Raw genomic sequence first — 22085 nt, 5'->3', positions numbered from 1 at the left:
GAGGTAACCCACTGACCGAAGTTCTCTAAATCAGCCCTGGCATCACATGGTTCCAGGTCCCCAAAGGAGCACTCACATCTGGCTGCTCAGGGATCCAGCCCATAAGGTCTTAGTTTTTTTTAAACTCCCCTTCCACACTCTGCTCTCAGATACATCATTTAAAAAAAAAATCTAGTTCTCAACCCGGGGTCCCCAGCTCACAGGCTCTGAGGGGCCCCTCAGTCAGAGGGCTCCCCTATGCCATGCCATGTTGACGGAACCTCCACACCTGGATCCTGCTGCTCCTGCCCACCCCTCCCCCACTTCCCTTCGACCAGGCATTATCTCACCACTTCCTGGACCACCCAACTATACCTCTCCCCTTTGCTGAGTCTCCAAACCCTGGCGCACGCGTGTGCCCGCGCGCGCGCGCGCGCACACACACACACACACACACACACACAAGCACGCGCGCGCGAATGTGTATGTTCGCATGTGTGTGTGCTGTCTCCCTGCCTAGGGCAGGGATGGGGCTCATAAAAAAAATCTGAAAAGCATCTCACATGTGCTCTGTCCACACACCATAGCCCCCCATTGCCTTAATTTCCCAAGGCACACAGACACTGGTACCCGAGATATTTTAGTAGTTAGTCCATGTATTGCCCATCCCTCACTAGAACGTCAGTTCCACGAGGGCGGGACTTTTCTCCGTTTTGTTTGCTGGTGCCACTCTGGCATCTAGCACATGGCCTGGCATGAACTAGATGACACCCGAGAAATAGTTTTGTGAACAAGCACATTCTTTTTTTACAGGCACGCTGTAACTAACTTCTGGGAGTTCCTTTTATTTTACAGGTGAGGAAACTGAGGCTCAGAGAGGTTAGGCGGTTTGCCCAGGGGCCTCAGCTAATGAGTGGCAGAGCTGGAACTTGAACCCAGGCCTTCTGCATGCTCCTCCCACTCCCGTACCCAGCACAGAGCTGCTGGATGCAGGTATCCATCCTTTGTAATCCAGAAGAGGTGGGTGGGGACGTGTTAGCTCAGGCCCTACTCATTTGGGGGCAGGACCCAGGACCCCAAGTGCAGCCTTATGCACCTGACCCAAACCTTGTGCACCGCACCCCTGTGATCTAAGAATCCCGCTTCAGGGATGACCCTGGGAGGCCAGGACCGGGTGGCCTGAGCCTGAGCCCCTCAGGCCTCAGCCGCAGGACTTACCATGGACTCGCTGATGAGGAGCAACAGGAGGGCTTCCTCGATGTTGTCCTTTGGGCAGTAGAGGCTGAAAGACACGAAAGGTGCGTGGCTCCAGCACGGCCCTCACCCGGTGCCGCTGGCCCGTCACCTGCCCGCCTTCTGCCCGGAGCCGGCACCAGCCCCGGTAAGGTGACCCTCTCCTGCATAATTCACAGGCACCGGAGCCTCCTGCAGTGCTGGCTCGCGCCCCAGAGTTATGGATCTGAAATGCTGGGTGGGTGGCGCCAGCCTGGAGATACCGCAAATGCTCCAGGGGAAATGGCCCTTCCAGGGCGTAGCACTGTGTGAGGAGGCTGGGGCGAGGGGTCACAGACCCCACCGTCGATTACTGGCACGAACGAGAGAGAGATGGGCTATTAAGCAAGATAATTAGGAAGGCAGGTGCTCCCCAAATAGCTTGTGTGGCCTTTGGATGCTCTATGCAGGGGTCTTCAAACTACGGCCCGCGGGCCACATGCGGCCCGCAGAGGAGTCTGAGCCGGCCCGCCAGGTTTTTTGGGCAGTGAGCGCAGCTGAGGTGTTACAGTAGGAATTAGTAGTTCATATAGTCCGGCCCTCCAGCTCTCTGAGGGACTGTGATCCGGCCCCCACTTTAAAAAGTTTGAGGACGCCTGCATGGGAATCTCCTGCCAACGCCCACTCAAGACCTGCCTTATCCAGGCCACATGGCTCCTGCTGACACGGATGGGCCTGCCTGGCAGTGAGCCGGGTGGCGGCTGGAGTACATGGGGCAGAGAGAGGGGCGGACAGCCAGCGGGGCCAAAGCCTGGGTGCGAGGCTGGCGTGGTCCAGCAGGGCCAGAGCTTACTTGTCTCCTTCGTAGAGGTGAGGCTTGCGCAGGGCTTGCATGATGAAGGAATTCTCCTCTTTATTCATGAACTCGGGCAGAGGCTGGGACAGGGGGCTCCAGTAGCACTCCTCGCTCAGGGAGTGCAGCAGGACCCCGGCCAGGTGCTTGGCCGCCACCTGGCAGAGAGGGCGGGGTCAGGCACAGGCACAGGCCGCTCTCCCCGGATGTGGCCAGCGTGCCCTCCACCCACCTCCCAGCCTTGCCAAGCGCAGCCCTGCCAGGAGGCCCACCATTCCACTCCCGGGAGCCACTCTCACACGGCAGGTGGCGAGCAGCGTCTTTTCTGTTGGCCTTGGATGGCTCCTGCTTAATCTTTTCCCCTCTCTCCCTCCTAGACAAGAGGTGCATTTCCCCCTTCTCCTGACCCCGTGGGGGCCCGGCACAGCTCTGAGCACCCACAGGCCCTTGCAGACTGGCCTGCCTCTCTCCAGGCCTGTATCATCACCCTGTCAGCCTTAGCCCGTCCAGTCAGCCCTCTGGGCCTTAAAACATTTTTCAAGCTTTTAAAAGTGTGACCCATAGTAAAAATAAAATACATTCGACACTGCAAAGCCATGGCACCGTCGGCTAGCTCTCTCTACCAAATGCCTTTCTGATATTTGACCAAACATTCTATAGTGAAAAGCTGCTCTGGCTCTGATGCGGGCAGGGTGAATGGAAAGGCAGGCCTGAATTGGGGGCAGCAAAGCAGAGTCCAGGTTATTTACTAAGATCAAAGGCCCCTAAGAATTAGCCCACCACCTTGCTTGGATATGGTGTCGGCCGGCTCCAACTCTGACCCAAGGCTTGGGGCCATCTATAATATGATGAGAAGCTGCTGTGGGTGCTTCCTGGCTTAGTGGGAAGGTGCAGTGACTGACTGACGACGTGTGCTATGAGTACCGATGGGAGAGAAGTATGCATGTGACACACTGCCATCCCTGATGCCCACCAGGACGTCTGCTGTCTCCCACTGAACTTGACCCCCGAATAAACCAGCTACAGCCAGCACCCAGCACCCAGCCCCGGGGACCCCTCCATGTTACCACTTTGAAGTTCTGAGTTGCTTTGGTCTCCACGGTCCGTAGGATCTCCCGGAGCTCTCTCATGCCTTTCACGATGTTCCTAGCGGGAAGACAGCACAGCCAGGGTCAGAACCAGCCTCGTTTTCCCAGAGACATCCTCATCAAACCCGCAGACACGAGGGGCCTGCCTGAGTTCTATCTGAAAACCCTCAATAATTGGAGTGGAAGGTCAGCGTTGTAAGCACTAGCACCCCAGATGGTCAGGACATCACCCATCAAAGAACAGGGGGATGCTTCTCTCCAGACCCCCTGGAACTCAGGCTTGCAGTTTGCCACCAGAAGGGGACCAAGATCAAGTATTTTAAACAAGATGTTATTTTGGTCCGAGAGCTTCGGGCTGGCGTCAAACTTTCTGACTTGAGTTGGTTTCAAATCCTCTATCTTTACTCTCTGCATCTGGCCAACACTGGAACCCACCCTCACCTCTCCGTCCCTTCTACAGGGCCCACATAACTAACTACCTTGGCCAGCCTCACTCCTTCCAGTCAGCCCTCTGTGCCTTGAAATAATTCCCAAGCTTTTAGAAGTGTGACCCACAGTAAAAAAAAAAAAAAAAAAAAAAAACATTTGACATGGCAACCAGGATATATACACTTTCCTTACATTCAACTGAAGCAAGTTTCTTGACACCATCTGCCTCTACTACGTGCAGTCCATTCTGAAATTTCTATCTTATGTCTCCCTTATTCCCCTTTTTAAGTAATGTTGGCCGAGGTCCACTAAATAGATCTTGCAAGCCACCCATGGGTGTGGCCTGCAGTTTGAAAAACTATTTCTGCTGTCCCTCCAAGAGTCTACCCAATGTTCCTCCCAGGCTGGCCCCTTTGTGGCGCCCTCAGTGCTTAGAAGTCTTCAGCTGATGAGTCTGCCCTTGCCCTCTTGCATCTCATCTCCACCACTCAAGTCCTTTCTGAATGACCAACCACGGTTCCCTGCATCATCTCTCTGAACCGACTCCTCACACTGCCTTAAACGGCCTTTCCCGTATTTATCCTTTAAATCCTTTTCCAATATCACTTTCTTCTTGCACCCTTCCCAGGTCCCTGGCCTTGCAATGTTTTTAATTCCTCTTTTGAAGCAAGCATGACACTTTTTGGTTATTTGCTGCTTATAGGCTGACCTCCGTGCCCTGAGGACTCCTGCTGTGCTCCTGAAGCTCAGCCCCAGCACAGCCCCTGGGCAAAGCATGTGCTCAGCCCACATCTGCGCATACTCGGGTACTCTTCTCATTTATGCTACGGGTTCGCTGGATCATAGCACACAAGCGGAAGCACAGGCTGATGGGCCAGAAAGTAGGGGGGTAGGGGGGATATCACAAAGGGTGAAAAAGCCAAAGGGGGCAGCCAGGAAAGTCACACGAGTCCCTCCTGCAACCTTCCTATATGGAACAGATTCTTGGGGGCCTTGGGGCCTGGCGTCATAAAAGGACAAATTTGTAGATCAAATCAGGGGCCTCTGGCTTCACACAAACAAGTTCCAAACATGCAAACTACCAACATTATACACACAGGCCCCTGTCTGTAAGGCTGAGAATAGAGACTAAGATCTGTGGGATGGAGTCAGAGTCACAGTGACCTTCCCTAGCCTTCCCACTGAACTTGAACAGGGACCTGCTGAAGAACTGGGCAGGGCAGGCAGGGTCCTTAGAAACCACTGCAATCTTAGAAACAGTTCAAGTATGGACGCTACTCCCGATGGCAAGAGGCCCAGGGAGGCAGGTCACCTCTGTGGGCTGTGCATGGTCTCTATAAAGCCAGCCCTTCAGTTTGGGTCAGCCGCTCCCAGACTCGTGTTATCTGTACGCTACATTTACAATTTTTGCTACTAGCTGCATACCATCAGAGTTATAATTCATGTAATGCTTTTCTTCATACCTTCTTTTTATTTCAGTAGTTATCTTACCTAAATAAAAAATACCCGAAATCATGGATTTGGTGTGCTAGTTACCTTTTTTTTGCTAACAGATATTAAATGCAGAAGTACTTTTTTAAAAAAGTTGGTATATCACCTAAAACCATCTTGTATACTGCTAGAGCTATTTATCCCATACTTTGAGGAACCACAGTGTAGACCATAGGTTCTCAAAGTGTGGTCCCTGAACCAGCGGCTTCGGCATTCTAGAAAACTTTTTAGAAAAACAAACTCTGAGATCCCTCACTCCAGCCCAGCAATTTGGGTTTTGTCAAATCTCCAGAGGGTTCCGATAGACACTGAGGTTTGAGAACCACTGGTTTAGATGACCAGTGTCCTCCCATTCTCCTATGCTATGAAGCCAGGTTCCAGAGACACAACCAGACATGGAAACCCCAGCTTTGCAGCCAGATCCTATGTCTTGGGAAGGAAGGCATTGAGTCCCAGCCTCCCCATCTCGAGGAGGAAGATTCCTCACTTGCTGCCAGGAAGATGAACACATGAGAAGCCCCAAGCATACCCAGGCAAGTGGTAGAGGGTCACTAAATATTATTTTCCTTTCCCCTTCTAATGTGGGTCCTAAAGATCATATTACTTATAACTTAACTTGCCACGTTATTATGGGCGCTTGGGAGCTAATAGTAGTGGGGAGGAAGCAAGTGCCTGAGGAGATCCTCCAGCTTTGTGTCCATCTTACTCACTCCCCCTTCCCGCCCCCGCCCCCCCAATCAGGGGACATAAGAGCAGGTCACATCGGGGACAGACGGGCTGGGAGCCCCCACGAGTTCCACAGGACAAATCGGCGGGTAGCCCTCTGATGCCACTGAGACCATGGCCTTAGGGGGGACCCCATGCTGGACAGCAGGCTGCCACCAGGAGAGAGGAAACAGACAGACTGCATGAGCTCCCAGAGAGAGGAAATGGCTGGCTGGCGAGTCTGCCAGAGAATCCTGTCCTGGCAGCGGGGCCAAATGGCCATTGGCTGAGGTGGGGCTGGATCCTGGGACCTGTGGGTGATTTTCCACTCTGTGGGCTGTCTGCCAGCCGCCTCCCTGGCAGCCTGGCCCAGGAGGCCAGAGCCAAGAGGGACCATGGCCCTTCTTTCCACTCTAGCACAAGGACTATCGGGGGGCACCGGCATCACCTGGGAGCTTGAGAGAAATGCAGGTCTCAGAGTCCCTGCTCCCCCTAACACACACACACACACACACACACACACACACACACGCACGCACGCATGGAGTTAGAACTGCATTTTAACAAGATCCTGTGTTCAAAAAATTGGGTATTTTTACCATTCTCAAATCTGTAAGGGCTTTTGGTATCAAAATAAATTCCCAGGAATTCTTTAGCTAAGGAAATAATCTCCCTTGGGCATCTTTTGGGGAAAGCCCAAATTTTATTAAGTGCATATCGAGAAAACCCAACACATGGGTCCCCGAGGCCAAGGACTGAACAGGGAGAGATTTGGGCTCCTAGCTGGAGCTGACCTGTCGAGGTGCTGGGAGCACCCCTCAGGTCACCCCTCCAGGAAACGAGAAACCAGAGGGAGGTTTGTCCCACCAGCCTGAGCAATCCTGCCCCAAAGCCTCAGGCTGCCCGCCTCAGGGAGAGCCGGGCTTTTCCAAGCCCCGGGAGAGGCCGGCTTCAAAGATCTCTTTGTTCTGTCTCTCATGCTGACCTTTCTGAGCAGAGAGCTGCCACTTTTCACTATATCCAAACAGGGGCTCAAACACACCCTGGCCCAGAATCAGGCTGCACGTGGAGAAGCCAGGAAGCCACTGGTTCCACCTCCAGGAGAGCAGGAGGACTTGTGCACGCCGGGGAGGTCACAGAAACAGCTCCGGGAGGCCTCCAGCGGGCCGTGCAGGAACGCTCCCAGGGGCCCCTGCCAGCAGCAGGCAGCAGTGCGGATTTCTCTAAGTGCTTCTGCTCCTTCGGTTTCACAGCTTTTACAAGGTGGCTGAGGCAGGCTTTGCTCTCCCAGGACCAGCACAGCGCTCGGCACCCAGAAGGAACTCAGGAAGTCCATGTGGATGGAATAAACAGCCCCCATTTCCCAGCAGGAACATGAAAGCCTGGACGATGCCTGCCTTTCCAGGCTACCATGCCCCCCAAGGGGAGAGGCAGGCTTACCACAGGCACCACGAGGCTCGGCTTTTACTGCCTTTTCACTCACGCCCTTTTCACACACTCCCTTCTCTATTGTGGTTGGTTTTGGTATAATGAGCACATGTAGCTTTAGTAATTAAAAAAAAAATTTTTTTTAAAGAACGTGCACAAGACATAGCCCACCTGAGAAAGACCTTTCCTCCCCAGCCATGAGAACTCCAAAGACTCACAACTGACTAAATCTTTGCAAAGTGCCTGGTCACCAGGCCTGTTCTCAACAGGCACCTCACAGATACCGGTGGGATGAGCTCAGAGAGGGTCCTGAGCATCGCACGCCTGGCCCTATGTGGAAGGAGCTCAGTCTGTCATAAATTAGCCGCTCCTGATGTATTCAGAGCTTAGCAAACTGTTTTGCATACACTAAGTAATCCATACTCACACACACACAAAAATTTTTTTTTTTGGGGGGGAGGGGTGTTAGTTTGATTTGAAACAGTGACTAAAACAGTGCCTGGAATTTATGGCCTGTTCAGACAAGGTGCATATGACCCTGGCCAGAAGTCCCGTCTCAGGGCTGGCACTGCAAACGGTATGTGAGAGGTTTCCGCTCAAAGGCTCAGAAGAGCACAGATAGCTGGCAGATCCCAACAGCAGGAGGGTTGGTTCCGGAGGCAAGGTCGGGTGAAGTTCAAAGGTTATCAAGCTGTTCACACCATTAGTTTTAAAAACTAAGGCTCCGCTCTTCACACTCAGAAAGAGGCTGTGACACCCCTTGTGGGGCACTGAGGAGGTCCAGGCAAGGGGCTCTCTCCTTCTAGTGAGGTGGGGGCGGGGCAGGGCGTGCTAACAATAAGCAGGCTGTGCATTCAGAGGCTGGCGGACTCAGAGGTCTCCCTGAGCCCCAGAATGTGACACAGACCACCAAGAGGTTCTCCTGGGCTTCACTCTGGAGTGATTCCCCCTTAGAGTGATATGCTCATTCCTCCCCCGCCCCCCCCCCCCCCCATCCAGCACTGCAGATACTGGGTGGCTGCTGAGAATAAGACAAAACTGACTGAAGACCACCCTCACAGGGTCACTAAGAAGCAGGCTGGGTTTTCTAAGGTGCCTCCGCATAACCATCTGTAGCCCTAACTGCCTTAGTTGCTTCTCAACTTAGCACCTACTTGACAAGGTGAAGCGTGCACACATGTGTACACACACACACACACACACACACACACACACATACACACACCCACGGCAGAAGGGGAGAGTGCTTTCATAAGGCTGAACAACCTGCCAAGCTCCTGGGAACTCCCTTAGAAAACACACACTCCCTTCTCTATTGTTTGGTTTTGGTATAATGAGCACATGTAGCTTTTGTAATTAAAAAAAAAATTTTTTTTTTAAAGAACATGCACAAGACATAGCCCACCTGGTTGAACACACAGGGCCTATGCTCACTCCCAGCCTTGAGCTCTGCAAGGCTGGGAAGAAGGAAGAAAAAAGACCCCCCCCCCCCTTGCCCTGAGGGAAATGGCCCCTTGCTCACTTGGAGGAAAAGGGCTAACTGGGCTCATGTTCTTATTCTTGGGAGATGCCCAGACTTGGTCCTCGAGGTCAAGGCCAGGGAGGGACAGTCAGCTTCCAGGGCATTGTGTTGCCCCAGCTCCCCTGCTGCCTCGCCCCCTGGGGCTACTTCCTGCAAAGGAAAACCAAGCCTCCCCCGCAGCCAGAGCCCTGGGCCCAGTTACCACTACCCTCCCTCCCTCCTCCCCAAGAACATGCCAGAAAGGTGCCCCCTCCTGGCAGCGGGCATTCTCAGAACTGCCTGGGGCAAGGCTCCAACCAGAGTCCACGGCTGCCCTCTGGTGGCCATGAGGGGAGTCGAATGCCAGGCATCTCAGACCCTGCCCTTTGGGAGGGGGAACTCCCAATTCTTAATGGTCCTTTCAAGACAGCATTTACAGTTCCGGGTCAATCAGGCTCTGTGTCACCAGCCACAGAGCAAGGGCAGGAGTCATCTGGGGGAATTAACTGCTGGATCAATAGGGCAAGGCCCCTGGAAAAAATGAACGTCCCTCAGACACACAGAATGAGTAACCGGGCAGCTCGGGGGAGGCCCAGGCTTCGCTGCAGCTCAGAATAAAAGTGCTGCCTGCAGCCCCAGCAGACGTCACCCCCTCTGCACAGTGGAGAACACCACACCCTTTAAGTTATGTCAAATCCCAGAGGGAGGGACAGGGCTGGGTCCCGGGAGCAGGCACTGCTGTGGCCATCTGGTCTCCCAATTCTCGGCAGGGGCTCTGCCTCGGGCCCTCTGGGGGCTGGGTTCTCCCCAGGTCCAGGTAGGCATGAGCGCTGGCTCTCTGATGCCCACCCAGAAGCAGGTCCCACCATCTCTCCTGTCCCTCAGGCCCTAAGGAACCTCTTCTAGTACCCACGCTGCTCCTGGTTCCTGGCTCCACTCCACTGGGCCCGGGAGGAACTGTGTCCTAGTTGTCCACCTGCCCAGCAGCCCCCACCTCCCTGCCTTTTCCTCTCTAGCACAACGTGGGCTGGCCAGTATTGTTGGCTCCTTCACTGTTGACTCCCAATGGGATGTGAGCGCCATAGAGGGGGACCGTGTCCTGTTCCCAGCTCCAATCCCAAGTCAGGCGGGGTGCCTGGCACACTGTGGCTCTTCTCTGGGCTTTCTTACCTTAGCCCCACCCCCCTACTAAGCCGTGACTCCTGTGGATGCACGCCATCCCCCCTCTACCCTCCTCCCCCTCGCAGCAAAGAATCCAGTAAGTGGGGGGGGATATAACCAGCAGGAAATGGCCTGCAGCACCCTCCCTCCCCTCTTTTTTTAACCAAGTATGTTTTGTTTTGTTAAATTTTTTTTTTTTAATTGATTTCAGAGAGGGAGAGGGAGAGGGAGAGGAGAGGCAGGGTGCTAACAATAAGCAGGCTGTGCATTCAGAGGCTGGAAGAGCATGTTCTCCCCAGCAGGATGCAGAGGTCTCCCCATGTCCCAAAATGGGACACAGATCACCAAGAGAGAAACATCCATGATGAGAGAGGACCACTGATTGGCTGCCTCCTGCACTCCCCCCCACACTGGGGATGGAGCCCACAACTCGGGCATGTGCCCTGACTGGGAATTGAACCCTGACCTCCTGGTTCACAGGTTGATGCTCAACCACTGAGCCACACCGGCCTGGAGCCCTTTAAAGGACTTTCCAGAGCTGCCCTGGAGGAGAAGACTCCATGCGGGTGTCTGGGTCCCAATCTCCCCCTGACCTTCTGCTTCTCACACCTTCGCCTAAGACACTGGTTCTCAACGGGGGGCGATTTTGTCCCCCCACCTTCACCCCAGGACATCTGTCAATGTCTGAAGACATTTTTGGTTGTTACACTTTGGGGTGAGGCAGGCAGGTACTGGTATCTAACAGGGATGCCACTAACACATAAAGGACAGGCCTCCTCAGACTCAGGTCAGCACCAGACCTGCTGACAACACCACCTGTTACCCTGTGGCTTCATCTCCTTCCTTCAGGAAAACGGGGATTTACGAGTGCCCACGTCACAGCACGCTGCCCGGCATGCAGAAACTACTGACCAATTACATATTAGCTACTACTGAGGAGAAAATCGTGAAGAAATAATGAAAGCCCATTATTATAAATAATGAAGGGCACAGGGCTGGGACCTCTGCTTTACGTATCTGCCACACTCTGGGGCTGCCTCTCAGTGGAATGTGGCCCCAGGAAACCAGAAGTTTGGGCTGCTCCCTTGGAAAGAAACGATGATTCAATTTCCATTCCTCTTTATTAGGGTGGCGTCAGAGGGTGGGAGGGGATGGGGGAAGGAGTCAGCATCCTGATACTAAGGACTTAGTTTGTGCTACAGGAGGAAAAGAGTTTGAAAGGAGGGGAGCAGAGTGACAGGAACGGAAAAGTAACTGAAATTACTTGGGGTTTCCTGCAGGGTGATGGCTGATTAATGCCTCTGCCCACTGCTGGCAACACACACATGCACACGTGCACGCACACAGGCACACACAGTTTGAGCGTGCAGAATGTAGAAGACAGGAAACGGGTCACTCTGAGGAGGGTGTGGGACCAGCTACAGGAAGAGGAGCCACCCCCTTGGGAAATGGAAACTCGGGGCCTGAGAGGCAGTGAGAGTCCCGGTCAGCATACCAAGAATCAGCCCTGAGACTGGAACCCTCATCAGATCCTCCTGTCCTCCCCCACACCCCTCAGGCTGCCCCTCTTCACTCCAAACTGGAAAGGGCATGGCTTTCCAGGCCACTCAGACCGGAAGCAGAAATCCCAGGGGGTGAGGTCAGGCAAGCTATCCAACCTCTTTGAGCCTTTGTCCCCGCTCGAGTGAAGTAAGGTCACAAGACCTTGTGCAGATCGCATGGTCCAGCCCGGCACACAGCAGGTGCTCGAACTTGCTGGTCTTCTCCCCTCTTCCCTCCCGGCCACCCTGGCATTCGCCTTAGCCTCATGGCGCCTGCAGAAAAGGCGATGAGGGGACAGGAAGCAGGCAGCCCTGAGGGGTGGGCCTCAGCAGAGTGGGTGTTAACTGTAATGCCTCTGGTGCTCAAGGGATCTTTTCATTCCCCCCTTCTTCTGGAACCCTCACCCAGAAGCTCCCTGTCAGAGGGGAGGAAGCAGAGCTGGAGGCACGATGCGGGGGACAGAGGAACTTGCTCAGGGACATCGCTGGCTTTCATCTCCCGGGCCCTGTCCTGAAGTCCTCTAGGTCAGTGTTTCCCAAACTTTTGACATATGTGTACCCCTTCTACAATTTTCATAACGCTGAGTACCCCTCGTACTCATGAGAACGTAGAATTAGCATGGTGCAGTGCATAGCCCCACCAAACTCCAGCGCAACGCGTACCCCCACCAAACTCTTCCCGTACCCCTGGGGGTACGCGTACCACGCTTTGGGAAACACTGCTCTAGATGGTGAGGGCACCCACCAAACTCTTCGAACCAGATGCTGGGACCACACCCACTACGCTTGAGCACACTCAGGGGAATAAATGCTAGGCTGTGAGCAGCAGGGTCTTATTAACCCCAGGGCTTCTGCTGAAAACAGGGTAGCCTAGTGGTTAAGAGTATCCGACAGAAACTGCACACATAATCCTGGCTCCACACATGACAGTCACTTATGTTCTCTGCGCCTCCGCTTCCCACCTGTAAAGCGGGGATGCTAATAATAGCACCTGCCTCAGGGGGCTGTTGGGAGAATTAAATATACATGCAAGCAAAGCGCTTAAGTACCTGGAGCAAAGTCAGCACTTCATAAGTGCCACGTGTCAGTGTAATGAATAGTTGTTGAATGAATGAATGAATGAATGAACGAACGAACCAAGGGGACAGAACATTGAACTGAGAACTGTCCCCTCCCACAAAACTGACTCTACGGGGCTCCCGTGCAGAAGGAGAAGGGCACCTCTTCGACAAGAGGCCTCGGGAGTGAGGGCTTCTTACACTCGGCAAACTCTTTTCTATAAAGGGCCAGAGCGTAAATATTTTAGGCTTTGCATTGCAGGGTCTCAACCTCAACTGCTCAGCTCTGTGGGTGAGAAAATATGTCAATAATGGGTATGGCTATGTTCCAATAAAACTTTATTTGCAAAAACAGGTTTCAGAGGTTTGGCAGCCCCTTCTCCCAAATCTCTGCAGATAGGGGCCGAGGGCAGCATCTCTTCGCATCCCCCATTCATCCCTGAGCTGCCGCTGCTGACTAAGGATTCCCCCGGGGGAGGGGCAATGCAGTCTCCAGCTAGAGGGAGGCAGCCAGGCCCAGCCTCTGGGGCAGCAAAAAAACAGGAACCAGCCCTCTGGGCCACTGTCTCTCTGAAACTGAAGCGAAATGACTTCACCCAACACCCTAGGTGCCAGAGAGCGATACAAATGGACACCCAAGGCCCAGTGTCCGGTCCTCTGCTCTCTCCCGTCTACAGAGGCCCGCTCTCCCCGAAGCATGTACAGGCTTTATTGCTCCCGAATCTCGGCCCTTCCCCACTAGGAACGGCTTGATGTGACCCATGTGAGCAGCCCCACGGGTTCCCTCCAGGGCACACACACACCCAGGGAAGAGGGAGGCCACACTAAGCGCCGCTGCCGTCATGAGCACCCGGCCCAGAGAAGAACTTCTGCGTCCCACTCAGCGGCTGCCGGTGACCTACCCCTTCTTCAGGTTCGTCACGTACGCGCTCTGCAGGGCAGCTTCCAGGAAGTAGGTGAGCTCGTAGTCCACGGGGTGAGAGCCTTTCAGGTGCCTCGACGTGGTGTTATTAGCGACCTGGGAAGGGAACAGAGAGAAAGCCACTGTCATCGGTGCTGAGGGTCCTCCCCATGGGAACGGTGCGATTCTCAGGCCAAATCCAACCCAACTCACTTTCATTGACAATATGTCCATAGCACCCTCTCCCTACCCGAATGCCGGATGCCACCACAGGCCTACAGAGCTGGCATTGTCTGCATTTGACAGATGAGGTAACGGAGGCTCAGAGAATGCCTAAAGTCAAAAAGCTGGCACGCGCCTGATCTCAAACTCGGGTGTGGCCAGCTACCGATTCCAGGCTATTTCTACTACTTATTGGTCCATTCATTCAGCAAACACCCGAGTGCCTCTCATATGCCAGGCCCCCCCACTGTCCCTGTCAAACAATTATGAAACGTCCACAGAGCTCAAGGGCAGGCCCCCCAGGTTCCAGAAAAGCTGAGGAACAAATATGTTATTCACTGAGCTGTCCTTATTAACAGGGCTCTAAGCCTCTCAGCCCCACCACGACTGGCCTGCCTTCATGATGCCACTTCCCTTCTCTGATCCAATAAAAATATCGATGAGCCAGCCGCCTTATTTTTCAGAAATCAAAATGAATTAAGAGATGTTCTCAGCCGAAACCGGTTTGGCTCAGTGGATAGAGCGTCGGTCTGCGGACTGAAAGGTCTCAGGTTCGATTCCGGTCAAGGGCATGTACCTTGGTTGTGGGCACACCCCCAGTATGGGGTGTGCAAGAGGCAGCTGATCAATGTTTCTAACTCTCTATCCCTCTCTCCTCCTCTCTGTAAAAAATCAATAAAATAAAATAAAGAGATGTTCTCAGCTCCTCAGAGGTGGGGGCTGGGTCTTCCAGAGGAACACAGCATTTTCGAGAATGCACAGGGTTCCCTGGCTGGCCCTTCCTCAACGTGGCACTGATTCCAGGCCTGAGCACCACTGCAGCTCATCAACTTCATCTTCTTTTTAAAGTCAAGGTATAGGCTTCTGGCTGAATGAGAGACTTTTTTTTTTTTTTTTTTTTTTTTTTTTTTATGAACGTTTCCTCCAAACCCCATGCCACTCAAATGTGAAGAGCACCTAACGCTGCTGGCTAGCAGAGATCCACGCAACCTCACGAGGTCAGTTTGGCCCCTTGGGCCTCCCCAAGGACCTCTGCCGGGGAATGCACTTGGCTCTGCCTCTGCTAGCGCCTCAATCGCTGCTCCTTTCCTCCCAAAGTCCAATGGAGGAGAGGGACTCTGGGGCAGTGCCTCTCAGCTGGGGGGGGGGGAGGGGGGTGTGTGTGACTCAACCAAAAATGGCTGCTGGCATCCGGTAGGTATAGGCCAGAGGTCCTGCTCAACATTTTATAAAACGCAGCCCCACAACCAAGAATGATCTGGCCCCAAATGTCAAGAGCGCTGAGACTGAGCCCCAGGAGGACTCCGCCAAAAAGCTCCATCACAAAAACACACGGGTGCTGGGTTGACATCCTGACGTTTGCCCAGGTAGGTGAGTGAGATTCATGTGTCTCCTGGGCTCGAAGACTCTCAGCTCATAACCACCTCCTCCTGCAGAATGCCCGCAGGACGCCAATCCTCATCCACTCTGCCATCGCACCTGCTGTCTAAAAGCGTGTCTTTGGAGGCGTGCAAGGCCAATTTTCCCAATGTGAGATCTAGGTTCTCCACAGAGGAGCGGCTATGACCCCGGTGCTGGAATTCCCGGCTCACCTTCTCCAGTTCCTGCAGGAACACCTGGGCGATCCAGGAGGCCCTCTCGAAGCAGGTGATCACTTCCTCCTCCCTCTCAGTCATGCGGTGGCGCGAGGCGATGGAGTTGGGGAGGCGTTCCAGGGAGAGGCCTGCGGGAGGAGGAGAGTACCTCAAACCTGCCCCGCTCAGGGCTCCCCCGGACTCCAGGTCCTTCCCACGGGGCCCAGGGTGGGCTCCACCGAGGAGACCTAGGCTCTGGAGCAGCCAGCGGGGGCGGAGGTCCGAGGAGGGGAAGAGGGGGGCTAAGCAATGGTGGTATTAGCAGCAGCTGGGATCAAGCGGTGGGCAGACAGCAGGCACCCATGCCCCTCATGGGGAACCACACTGTGACACCCCCACCTCCTACTCCTACCTATGCTTCCAGACCAGCCTCTCCAGGAACCATTCCCGACCCTCCTTCCGGTTACTGGGAGAAAACATCCACACCCCGAGGCAGCCTGCGTTGTAGGGTGGTTATTTATGCCAGCTCCTCTCCCCTAGGAGCTGGGAGCTCCATGTGGATGAATGTGGTTCTCTTTGGACATCCACAATCCCCAGCACACGCGGATGCTCGAGTTACGCAGCATTTTACACGCCCCTCTCCCGTGGAGCCAGTTTCTATCTCGCCTAAGTGATCTGCACCCAGGTCTTATGGGCCGAGAGTCGATGCACATCTGCTGGTTGTGCCTCCACTTCCCATTCTTTCAACAGCGGCACCTCGCTTCCCCTTTGAGCACCCCTCCCACAGCCTCAGCCTGCGTGGTTCAAGGGTGATGACCCCACTCCTCCTCCAGGGCAGCTCATACGCCGGCTGACCCACCCTCAGGGCCACCGTCAGTGGCTAAGGAGGAGCGCGCGGCCCAGTCTGAGCCAAGAAAGAACCGATCCTGGGAAAGTCTCTCTCTCCATTGACTTGGTGAGCTGGGAAGAGGTCAGCCGGGAAATGCCGGGGAGAGCCTGCCTACACAGCCTGCCTGTAATTCAATGTGAATGCAGTGAACACGGCTGAACTGCACACTGAACAACGGTTAATATGTTCCTGTTGTTGTTTTTAGTTTATTGATTTTTAGAGAGAGAGAAAGGGAGAGGGAGAAAGAGAGAAATATCCATCAACTGCCTCCTGCATGCCAGCTACCAGGGGATTGAGCCCGAAACGAGGGCATGTGCCCTGACTGGGAATCGAACCTTCGACCTTTTGATACACCGGATGACACCCAACCAACGGAGCCACACTGGCCAGGGCGGTGGTAAATTTCATGTTATGTGTTCTTTGCCACAATTAAACCCTTTTTAAAATTAAAATGAAAGCAGAGTGCTGCAGCAAAACAAAACAAAAAATCCAAAAATCTCAAAACAAAAAAATCTAAGAAGCCAAGAAGGGAAAGCACTGCTGTACTTACTAGAAGTGACTGTGGTAAGGGAAAACAATTATATCTGTGTCCATTTTTTTAAGACAGGAAAGATTGAATAAACTTAGACATGAAAGAAAATCAATGATGCCCTTACAAGAGTAAAGGTGAGATATAATGGTAAAGAGCTGGTTCTTCAGGACACTATTTGAGCACCTTGCTTGAAACTCTACCCTCGAAATTTATAAACCTCCCTCCCCACAACCTCTTTTTGAGTCAAAGTCACTTTAAATTGTGTTTTTGTCACTTGCAACTCGCACAGACCCGACTGGAGGGGGCTGTCCCAGACTGCCGGTTCCCAGTGGCAGAGCCCAGTCTCTCTCATCTTTGTGCCCCTCACAGGACATGGCATGTGCTGGGTGCTCAAGGTAGACTGACCGAAGGAACTGTAAGAACAGAACCCTCAGCTCTCTCCTGCTCTAATCCCTTCCCCCCACCCCGTCTGACTGATAACCATGTCCTCCCCTCCCTTCCCTGACTACCCACCTCTCAAGAGGATGCCACATCAGCCTCCTAGCTGGCCTCCCTGCCTCCAGCCTCCCTCTCATCTATCCCGCACATGGCTCCCAGGGCGATCCTGCCAGGTTGACTTTCAGCCCTCCAGGAGTGCCCACTGCTACAGACTCAAGTCCAACCTCCTAACGCTTTCCGGGCCCTCTGAGGTCCATCCCTGCCACCTCTCCAGCCTTGCCTCTGGCCGTGTTCTGTAGAGCAGGTATTATGTCTCCCCCCACCCCCCAAACCCATATGCTGATGGTGTTGGGAGTGGGGTCTTTGGATTAGGTGATTAGGTCTGAAGGTGAACCCCTCACTAATGGGATAGGGCCCTTATAAAAAAAAAAAAAGGCCCCAGAGGGTCCCCTCCCTCCTTCCACCACGTGGGCAAACCGTGAAAGTTGGCAGCCTACAACCTGAAAGAGGGCTCTCACCACAACCCGACATTGCTGGTGCACTGATCTCGGACTTCCAGCCTCCAGAACGGTGAGAAGTAAATGTCTGTGGCATATAAGCCTGTGGTACCTGTTAGAGCAGCCTGAGCTGTCTCATCCACCATAACTGCCTCACCCACATCCAGACTCCTGCACCCAGCTGCTGACCCTGCTCAAGTTGCTCCCTCTGCCTAGAATGCACCCCCCAATCCACCCCAAATTACCTCTCCCCTTCTGCCCCGCTGAGTCCCCTCTATGAAGCTCCTCCCAACATACCTGGTATAATCAACCATTTCCTTCTTGGACCTCGGTCTGTACTTGACACATACTTGCCCCACCATTTCTTTTCTTTTCTTTTTAAAAAAATATATTTTATTGATCTTTCACAGAGAGGAAAGGAGAGAGAGATAGAGAGTTAGAAACATCAGTGAGAGAGAAACATCGACCAGCTGCCTCCTGCACACCTCCTACTGGGGATGTGCCCACAGCCAATGCACATGCCCTTGACTGGAATTGAACCTGGGGCCCTTGAGTCTGCAGGCCGATGCTCTATCCATCGAGCCAAACAGGTTTCGGCTGCCCCACCATTTCTTACATGTATCTGTTCACACATTTGCCCAGCCAGCCTACAGGCTCCTTAAAGCTATCGATCTTACCACATTCACCCTTCCACAACCTGGCACACAGTAGGTGCTTGGCAAGCACTGGCTGGCTGAAGAAAACAGCAAGCCCGATCGTGTCTGACAAAGTACAAAGTGCTCTGCCATCACCAGGTGAGGAATTATTATTGTTTTCTTGGCTATAGCCCAACTCTATGGATCCCGTGACCCTGCCCTCTGCCTGGCTGGGTGTAAGCAGGCCTGAAGGTCAGGCTGCCCTGGCCTAGGGGGAGGCGGGCACAGGACGTGAAGGCCCTTGTCAACACAAAAACTCAGTGACTTGTGTCCCTGAGTGTCAACTGCTTCCTGCCAAAGACTCAGCCATTTCAGCTCCTCACTGGAGAGGACTAAAGGGGGAGGAGAAATAGAGGGAGCAGGGGAGGAGCCACAGAAAGAAGGCAGAAGGCGTCCCACTGCCCCTGCTGGCCCAGCCCCTGCTCCTCAGTCATGTGGCCTGTCTGCCCAGCAGGAAGGTGGGGCAAACACACAAGCTGTTCCCAGACCTAGCCCAGGAGACCAACTGCATTTGGCAGGAGGACACCGCCAGTGCCAGAAGGCAGCATAGACCTGTTTTAACACAGCCGCCCTGTCCCCCGGCCCGATGTGCTGCTGGCTAGTTCCCTCCTGCCCCTGCTCTGGGCCCTGAACTGGTTCAGACGATGCCAGCGGCCTGGCAGGTTCAGGCTGCTGGTCCCAGGCCTGCAGTTGAGGGGTCGCTGCAAAGCAGTGAATTTTGTAACATCTGTCTGTGGGGTCTCCTGTGCTTCATTTTTCCTCCTGCTCCCAATTCTCCGAGAATTCTGAACCCTATTGTCCTGGAATGCTCACGGCATTCCTCCTCTCCGAAACCGTCTTCGGCCTCCCAACCTCAAGCCAGCAGGATATTTCAGCTGCATCTCCTTGCGTGCGCCTTTATCCTACCTGGTTGCTGTCCTCCCTGCCCACTTCTGACTGATCTTTGCACCCAGGGAGAGCAGCACCTGGCACTGAGGGAGTGGGTGGGAGCGTAGGTGAACAAACACACACACTCATGCCGAGTGTAGAGCCCAGTGGGTTTCTCCCTCTCCATTCCAAAACTAGCTTGTGTGTGTGTGTGTGTGTGTGTGTGTGGCATTTTATTTATTTATTTATCCCCCCTCCATTTTTTTATTGATTATGGTATCACATAATTGTCCTCATCCCCCCAATCCCATCCCAAGCCCCTCCCTACATATGCCCCCACCCCGCATTGTCCATGGCCACTGGCCAGGCCCATATGCATGCACACAAGTCCTTTGGTTGATCTCTTCCCCTTTACCCCCACCCTCCCCTATTTTCCCTCTGAGGTTTGAAAGTCTGTTCAGTGCCTCTCTTTCTCTGAGTCTGTTTTTGTTCATCATTCTATGTTGTTCAAACCATTGTTTTTACAATGGAATGCTACTCAGAAACAAACAAAAAGGCAAACTCCTGATATACATACGTGACGAATCTCTCAGAGATTATACTGTGCAGAAGGAGCCAGATCAAAAGGTACATGCTGTATTAGTTCAGTTAAATAATACTCAAAAAAGGGGAAAAATTAATCTACATTAATAGAAATCAACCAATCACTGCCTGGGGTGAGGAGAGGACCAACTGGGAAAAGGCGAGGAACTTTGTGGGGTGATGGAAACAGCCTTTGTCCTTGTTGGGGTGTTGGTTACATGGGTATTTACACTTGTCCAACTCATCACATTATACACTTAAGATCTGTATAATGATTTACCTAAAATTAATGGGTGCACGCCTTTCCTAAGGAAGCAGCTGTGAGTCCGGGGAACCGAAGGATGAGAGCAGCAGGGCGCAGTCACTGAGGTGGTCTCCGGGAAATAATTTCCAACATGCTCGGGACAGAAGCTTCCTGGGGCTGGCAACGGCTTTTCCCAAACAGGATCACCCGTACCACCCATAAAAAGAGGCTTCTTTACCTTCTATTTGCTCTTTGACTCATGAAAGGTGCATTTTCCTGCCCACAAACATCGGATAGAAAAAAATGTGCTGGGGACTCCGGCTTGTGGGTTCCCCTTCACCCTCTGCCTTTGGGCGCTTCTGCCCACGTGGCCGGACTCCAACACCAGATGCAGATGGAGGTGGGCCGCTCCAGCGCCACCAGGCCCTGGGAGGATCCCGGGGGCTTGTCAATCAGATAGGAAGCCAGGGCCAGAAGTGCCAGGCACTACCTCCTGATTCCCACTGGCCGAGGGCCTCTGTGAAAACACCCAGCTCCACCAGCCAAGGGCGGGCCCTGGTGGAGAGGAGCGCTTGCTCTTTTCGTTAGCTTTCGGTTTGGATGCAGGCTGATGCTGGTACAGCCCTGGGCTCAGCACCCAGGCTGGCGGCAGCCTCTCCAGCCTGGGGTGACTCATCACATCCCAGACAGCTGCCCTTCCAAGAAGCCCCACCCTGGGGGCAGAGGTGGAGAGCACAATGCTTCCTCTGCCTAGAACTTTCCACACGGGTGGGCCCCCGCCCTCTCGCCCACCCAGCAGAGCCAGCAGCATAGGGCACCCTCAGAGGGCGAGGTGAGTGTGGGGATCCTGAGCTGGGGTGGGGAGAGGAAGAAATGCAAGCCGCTGCTTCAGCCCCGAGGGAGGAAGCCTTGAGGTCAGGTAGGGAAGAACCCTCATAAATCACACACAAACGTGGGCACCTGAGGGGATGTGAAATGGTTCAGAAAAAACAGCCCTGTAGTTCCTCAAAAAATTAAAAAATGGAATTACCGTATGATTTGGCAACTCCACTCCTGGGTATTTATACCTTCCAAAATCGAAAGGAAGGTCCAGGAGAGACATTTGCACACCCATATTCATAGCAGCATCATTCATAACAGCCAAAAGGTGAAAGCAAGCCAGGTGTCCATCGGTGAACAAAAAAAAAAAAAGGGGGGGGGGTTTAACCTATAGTATCAATAATGGAATAAGTTTGCTAAGCTGCAAAAGATCCGTACACTGAAATGCTTGCTAGGCAGCCACATTAAGGAGTGATGTCGATGTGTACTGAAAACTGTTTCATAAAAATATTAACTTTAAAAAATATGTCTGGCTGGTGTGGCTCAGTGGTTGAGCATCAACCCATGAACCAGGAGGTCACGGTTCGGTTCCAGTTAGAGCACATGCCCAGGTTGCAGGCTCGACTCCCCAGTAGGGGGCGTGCAGGAGGCCGCTGAGTGATTGTTCTCATCATTGATGTTTCTATCTTTCTCACTTCCTCTCTGAAATCAATAAGAATATATTAAGATATGATTTATAAACTTATTTTTGTTTAAAAACACACACATATAAACCAGTAGTAAAAAACTGGAAAACAGCCGGGACCGGTTTGGCTCAGTGGATAGAGCGTCGGCCTGCGGACTGAAGGGTCCCGGGTTCGATTCTGGTCAAGGGCATGTGCCTTGGTTGCGGGCACATCCCCAGTAGGGGGCGTGCAAGAGGCGGCTGATCGATGGATGATTCTCTCTCATCGATGTTTCTAATTCTCTATCCCTCTCTCTTCTCTGTGAAAAATCAATAAAATATATTTTAAAAAAAACAAAAAACAAAAAAAATAAAACCTGGAAAAACAATGAAAGGATAGATCTCAAAATGTTTACAGAGATCCAAGTTTCCCCAAACACAGAATGGGATTACATATTAGCAATGCCTACCTCCGAGGGCAGTGGTCGGCAAACTCATTAGTCAGCAGAGCCAAATATCAACAGAACGACGATTGAAATTTCTTTTGAGAGCCCAATTTTTTAAACTTAAACTTCTTCTAACGCCACTTCTTCAAAATAGACTCGCCCGGGCCATGGTATTTTGTGGAAGAGCCACACTCAGGGGGCCAAAGAGCAGCACTTGGTTTTCGAGCCCCAGTTTGCCGACCACGGGCCTGGGGCGCTGTGAAAATTCG

General features: G+C 53.1%; 1 protein-coding gene and 1 long non-coding RNA gene across 7 annotated transcripts in view; one reads left to right on the top strand and one right to left on the bottom strand.

Annotated features, from left to right (window-relative positions):
* Positions 1-22085, bottom strand: part of TTC7A (tetratricopeptide repeat domain 7A) — a 105791-nt gene that overhangs the window by 60954 nt on the left and 22752 nt on the right. For all 6 annotated transcript variants that reach the window (XM_036435230.2, XM_045580712.1, XM_045580711.1 and 3 more), the window contains 5 exons: positions 15162-15292; positions 13349-13464; positions 3112-3190; positions 2045-2202; positions 1198-1261 (listed from right to left, as the gene is read on the bottom strand). In XM_036435230.2, the coding sequence (XP_036291123.1) occupies positions 1198-1261; positions 2045-2202; positions 3112-3190; positions 13349-13464; positions 15162-15292 (548 nt within the window). The remainder of the gene's footprint in view (positions 1-1197; positions 1262-2044; positions 2203-3111; positions 3191-13348; positions 13465-15161; positions 15293-22085) is intronic.
* LOC118717331 lies at positions 11614-12224 on the top strand. The gene is made up of 2 exons (XR_004987431.2): positions 11614-11913; positions 12117-12224. It is a non-coding gene; the product is annotated as an uncharacterized LOC118717331 (long non-coding RNA).

Source organism: Pipistrellus kuhlii, unplaced genomic scaffold (assembly GCF_014108245.1).
Source record: "Pipistrellus kuhlii isolate mPipKuh1 unplaced genomic scaffold, mPipKuh1.p scaffold_m20_p_13, whole genome shotgun sequence".
Taxonomy (NCBI): Eukaryota; Metazoa; Chordata; class Mammalia; order Chiroptera; family Vespertilionidae; genus Pipistrellus; species Pipistrellus kuhlii.
This window is presented reverse-complemented; position numbering and strand designations above follow the sequence as displayed.